General features: G+C 43.8%; 1 protein-coding gene and 1 non-coding gene across 2 annotated transcripts; one reads left to right on the top strand and one right to left on the bottom strand.

The window, feature by feature from the left end:
• Window positions 1-1,241: 1,241 nt before the first annotated feature.
• LOC138243837 (U7 small nuclear RNA) lies at window positions 1,242-1,299 on the top strand. Its single transcript, XR_011192455.1, has one exon. It is a non-coding gene; the product is annotated as a U7 small nuclear RNA (small nuclear RNA).
• A 299-nt stretch (window positions 1,300-1,598) lies between these two features.
• Window positions 1,599-1,910, bottom strand: LOC138242457 (histone H4-like). Its single transcript, XM_069197983.1, has one exon. The coding sequence runs from the start codon at window positions 1,908-1,910 to the stop codon at window positions 1,599-1,601; it is 312 nt and encodes a 103-aa protein (XP_069054084.1).
• Window positions 1,911-5,157: the final 3,247 nt, after the last annotated feature.

Here is a 5,157-nt window from a genome sequence, read left to right as displayed (position 1 = left end):
GACAGGGGGTTGAGGAGGGCCCTGCAGGTCATGGAGCAATACTCCAGAGTCTTGGGGTCGAAACTCAACCGCCGAAAGAGCAACCTGAAGTTCTTCGGGCCCTGGAAGCACAGGACGACGGCGCCGGAGGGTCTCGAGCTCTGCACGGAGCCCCTCAAAATACTGGGGGTTTCCTTCCAGAGCCAGGACAACGAGACCAACAACTGGACCAAGAGGATCGCCAAGGTGAACGCGAAGCTGGGTCTGTGGAAAACGCGGTCGCTGTCCTACACAGGGAAAGTGATCCTGCCGGCTTTGGTTTACCTGGCGGTGGTGTACCCGCTGCCGGCCAGACTCAGACGAGCGCTGCAAGGGATGATCTTCGGCTTCGTATGGGGCGGGAAGTACGAGTACGTCACGAGAAACCGGATGTGTCAGCCGGTCAAGGAAGGGGGTCGAGATGTCCCACATTTCTCCCTGAAACTCGACTGCATCTTCTACTGCAACCTCTGTCGGGCGCTGCGGGAGCCCATCGGACCTCAGGAGGAGGACGAAGTGCCTAGTTGCCAAATGGGGTTTCCCCACGGCGAGGGAGCGCTGGAAAGGACTTTGGGCCCTATACAGGGATTAAAGGACAATAGCGAGTTGTAGGTTTGGAGGGACTCTCTTATTTGCGCAAATCCGCCCCCACTTGCAAAGATTGATAACGGACAATCAATCTCCGTTACGCCGTTGTTATTTATTACATGGAGTGTTAATATGTGTGAGATGTTTCTTTTGAGATGTTTATTTTGCGGAATAAAGTATATTTTGTAGAACAAAAAAAATCTTATGACAAGGTTTACAAGTTATCTGTTGAACTACATTCTAATAGGTGTGGTCACATTCCAGGTCATTTGTTTACGTTTTTGTTTCTGGAGTACCTGTTAGATGAAATGTGCTAATATGTAACCTAACTCCAGTGTGAATAACTAGAAGAGGGGAGCAGCTCCATTCCAGACCAAGGGAGCTTTGAGATTGGCTGGGCCAGATCTCTCATTTGCATATCTGATTTGGAAATACAACACTAAACCCCCTTCTTGCATGGATTTAACTTGCACCCAAGAGACCCCTACTGTGTATTGCTACTTATTTTTTATGATAAGTGGTGATTACCAGTTGACAGGTTTCATTTGTTGAATTATAAATGGTTCTGTATTATCACCCTGAATGGCCTGTACTCAAGGTTTGGTAGGGTATGTGTTTTCATTTCATTTACCAACTGGAATTTTTGCTCTATTAGTATTTGTCTAGAAGGCTTTCTGAAGTCAGGAAGCCCATTTATTTGGTGAAAAAAGATTCTGTATTAATATTAATATTTCTCATAAATAGGGTCTTTTATGAATAAAAAGATCTTGCACTTGGAAATCTTGATAAAGCTGTGTGCTTCCATACACTCTAGCAGTTTTGATTCCTAATATTTGACCTTAGGTGTGGGAACGGGTCTTTTTTGCAATTTGATTTCCAATTGATCAGCACAGTATAGAAAAAAGACCCATAAAGCAACCTCAGCAGTGACAAATGTCACTGGGTCACCTGGGTTTATACGTCGGGGTCCGGTAGTGAAGCTCCGCTCCTGTTTAGCCTCCGAAGCCGTACAGGGTGCGGCCCTTGCGCTTCAGCACGTACACCACGTCCATGGCGGTGACGGTCTTCCTCTTGGCATGCTCGGTGTAGGTGACGGCGTCGCGGATGACGTTCTCCAGGAACACCTTCAGCACCCCGCGGGTCTCCTCGTAGATCAGCCCGGAGATCCGCTTCACTCCACCACGGCGAGCCAGGCGGCGGATGGCGGGCTTGGTGATTCCCTGGATGTTGTCACGGAGAACCTTATGGTGACGCTTAGCGCCTCCTTTCCCAAGTCCCTTTCCGCCTTTGGCTCTTCCAGACATCTTTGTAACAAACAGTTCTTTCCGGACCCTATGCGGACGACACAATCCGACGAAGTGGGGAAACACTGGTGAAACGTCATGCAGGAATACGGGGCTGAAGACAGGGGGGCGTGTCCAAGGTGCGCTGGTGCACAGCGGAGGTGTGGCCGAGGCGAACAATCCAAAAGAGAAGTCCTAAGGGAATATCCAAAACACACAAGAAAGTCCAAAACCAGAAGATCCATCAGAACAAGTTAAAAACCGCGAAGACCGGCGGACAGGGAACAGGAACGGGAACCGAGATTAAAACCTTAACGGGACCAGGCGCTTCCATGTCCCAGACTCGCACGATACGGAAATCAGATGCAGAGCCCGGATGAGCGTCAGCGCCTGGCTTTTAAGGTGGGCTGGGAATGGGAAACAGGTGCAGAGAATGAAGTCTTAAGTGAAAGGGCTGGAGCACCCTTAAGGAGGGGGAATTAATATCGTGACAATCTTCTAGTTATCAGCTGTGAACACGACACACACTGCTCATCTTTGATGTACAGATGCAGCCATTCAAAATGCGCGGTACAGACACGTACCGGAGGTAATTGGCTACGGCGTCGTGCATCCTGACGCGCGATGACGCAAAATACCGCGGTATTTTTGCCGAGACAAGTTGCCTTTCTTATACGCGGAGGGATCTGCTCGTGAGATGTCCGCTCGGTCCATTTCTGAGCTCAGTATAAGGTGTAGAAAGCATGACTGTCATCATAACCCGCCTCTCACCCTGGCCCGAGCCTGAAGCATGCCCCCTAGTGCAGGGTTAGAGGTGTGGAATAATGTTGTGACTATTGCTTCATCAATAACATGCTGATTGCATGTTTCTAGATGGGTATAACAGAGATCTCAACTACTGAGGGGCCTTACTAATAATTGCTTACACTTATATACAGATGCAGCCATTCAAAGTGAGTGGTACAGACACGTACCGCAGGTAAGATGACACGGGGTACCGCGGTGCGTGATTGGTTGACCAACAGGGGCACTCGTGGTCTGTTGGTCTGTCGTAGAAAGACTTACTGTAAACGTCTTTATTGTGCCCGTTGTAGCTATTGAATTTTACCACTGAAGGGAAATCTTAGTAGCTGAGCATAAAAAGAATAGGAGCATACTGTAACGCGTGTGAAGGCCATAAACGATATTAATTTTGGAACATAAACATACAGTATATAGCTGGTCTTGGTACTTTAAAGAAAAAAATACACACCAGTATTCCATTTCTCCCTAAACATTGTAAGCTTCGAAGTCTTTAACGTGATACCGGAGTCAACAAGCATCCTTTTAGAATTTGATTAAAAGGGAATATAATATGGTATGATTACATCCGTGTGCTGTGACAGGGCTGTGTAGGGCTGTTTCACCTGCCTGTTCATGCGAGCTGTCTTGTAGCCTACTGGTCTAGGTGTGTGACTACCAACTGACAGGTTGTGTGTTCGAATCCAGCTGGTGCTGGACTTTTCATTTTTATTTATTTTTTAATCGTGTAACATAAACATATTACTGTATGCAAACTGTACTGTATACAGTATGTATATGTATATTTAATGTCTTAACTGTGCCCGTTTAATTGAATTTAAAAAAATTATTTAACACGAACATTAAGCTGTTTACATCTTCCGCCTGAGAACAGTCACCCGTTGCTACCCAACGCAGAAACACAGCCACTAACTAGCAAAGAGAGGACATTAGCTACCCAATATGATAAAGAAATAAATGATTATTTTGTTTATTTCTTTTGCACATTTATTTGAACATTTCTATCGATTGTACAAGCACTTGGAAACTGTCCAATCCCTACTTCATCAGGCATTTTACCGGTCTGGCGCCGGTCTGTGTCTTCCAGGATATAATGCCAGGGAACTCTTGTTTTTATGTCCACTATAACAGACAATCTCCTTTGCTTTTAACCGAGCGTTTAATAATTTCCTAAAATGAAAATGATTTACTTTATTTCCCTCACAGGATCAATAAAATTATCTATCATCTGTCTAAACTATGGGACAGAATTTTGGGGTCTCCCCATACCAGAGATTATGGTAGGGCTTCAGAATGGTGATTGGCTGACACCATCTGACACCCCTCTGATTGGAGAAAATAGACGTGCTGGTTTGCTATACATACTGTACCAGGAAGAGGATTTCTTTCTATTCAAAACGTGTATTTTAAAAGTTTAAGAAGAAAAAACCTTACAGCGTACACAGATTTCTAAACTGATCAGGATCGTTATCTTTGTCTTATGCATAATAATGTTCACCGCTCTGTCCAGCAAATTAATAATAAACTTTATTTTATATAGCGTTTTAAACGAATAAGTAATTAGATTGCTCATAAACCTAATCACTTGCTTTTTCTTTTTATTTAGGCTCAGATTTCAACTATAGATCGTATTATTAATAACCATAATAACAACCAACCAACAAAAACAACCATATAAACATAATACCAACCAAAAACATAGATAACAACCACAATACAAAATCAAATAATCAAACCATTTTACTCTCGCAAAGTCCTCCAATTATCATACTCCCGCCCTTTATGCAAAACCAAACCTTCCTCCCATCCCAGTTTATCCTGTTTCTCATAAACAAAATCCACCTCAATTTTCAACATAAAGCATTACACAAAATCAATACCTCAACACTCCATACTCAACAACGATAATTCACAAACAGCCAGAACATGTAACTACACATTCCCAAACAGACCTAATTTCCATAGCCCCGCCCCTTATGCAGAACCAACATCCCTCCCCTGTTCTCTCTCTCCCCTGGCGGTTGTAATTGTTTTTATTTTCAAATAAATCTTAGCAAAGTCATGTATTTTAAAAATCTTAAGATTTTTATATTTATGTCTTTATTTAGTGGTTTCATTAGTGACAAAGGCTAAACTTTCTTGGAAAAATGTCTTTTATGTAAACCATGTTTGCTATTAATTCATTCAGGGCTAAAATATGTTCATTGTCTTCTAATGAAAGAAGGGTTCCTTTCGCCGTAGTCGGGAGCCTAGCCTTTAACTAGTAAGTACTGTACTTACTGGGTTTTTGAGGGGGGGAGGTGTCTTTCGCTGGAAATCTCGCCTCCTACCCATGAAACCGGTTCAATTCGTCACAGCCAGCACTCCTGCAGAGAGTTGGGTTGTACTTGCAGTGTATACAGTACACACGTTATGCTCTTCGTTAATGTCTGTGAAGTTTTATTTAATCTCTGAGCCATACTGATTC

The sequence above is a fragment of the Lepisosteus oculatus genome, chromosome 14, assembly GCF_040954835.1.
Source record: "Lepisosteus oculatus isolate fLepOcu1 chromosome 14, fLepOcu1.hap2, whole genome shotgun sequence".
Lineage (NCBI taxonomy): Eukaryota > Metazoa > Chordata > Actinopteri > Semionotiformes > Lepisosteidae > Lepisosteus > Lepisosteus oculatus.
Note: the sequence above shows the minus strand (reverse complement) of the source record. Positions and strands in the feature narration are given on the sequence as shown.

What these genes read in the sequence shown, in the direction of transcription:
- LOC138242457 (XM_069197983.1), bottom strand. Translation starts at nt 1,910, where the DNA reads ATGTCTGGAAGAGCCAAAGGCGGAAAGGGACTTGGGAAAGGAGGCGCT.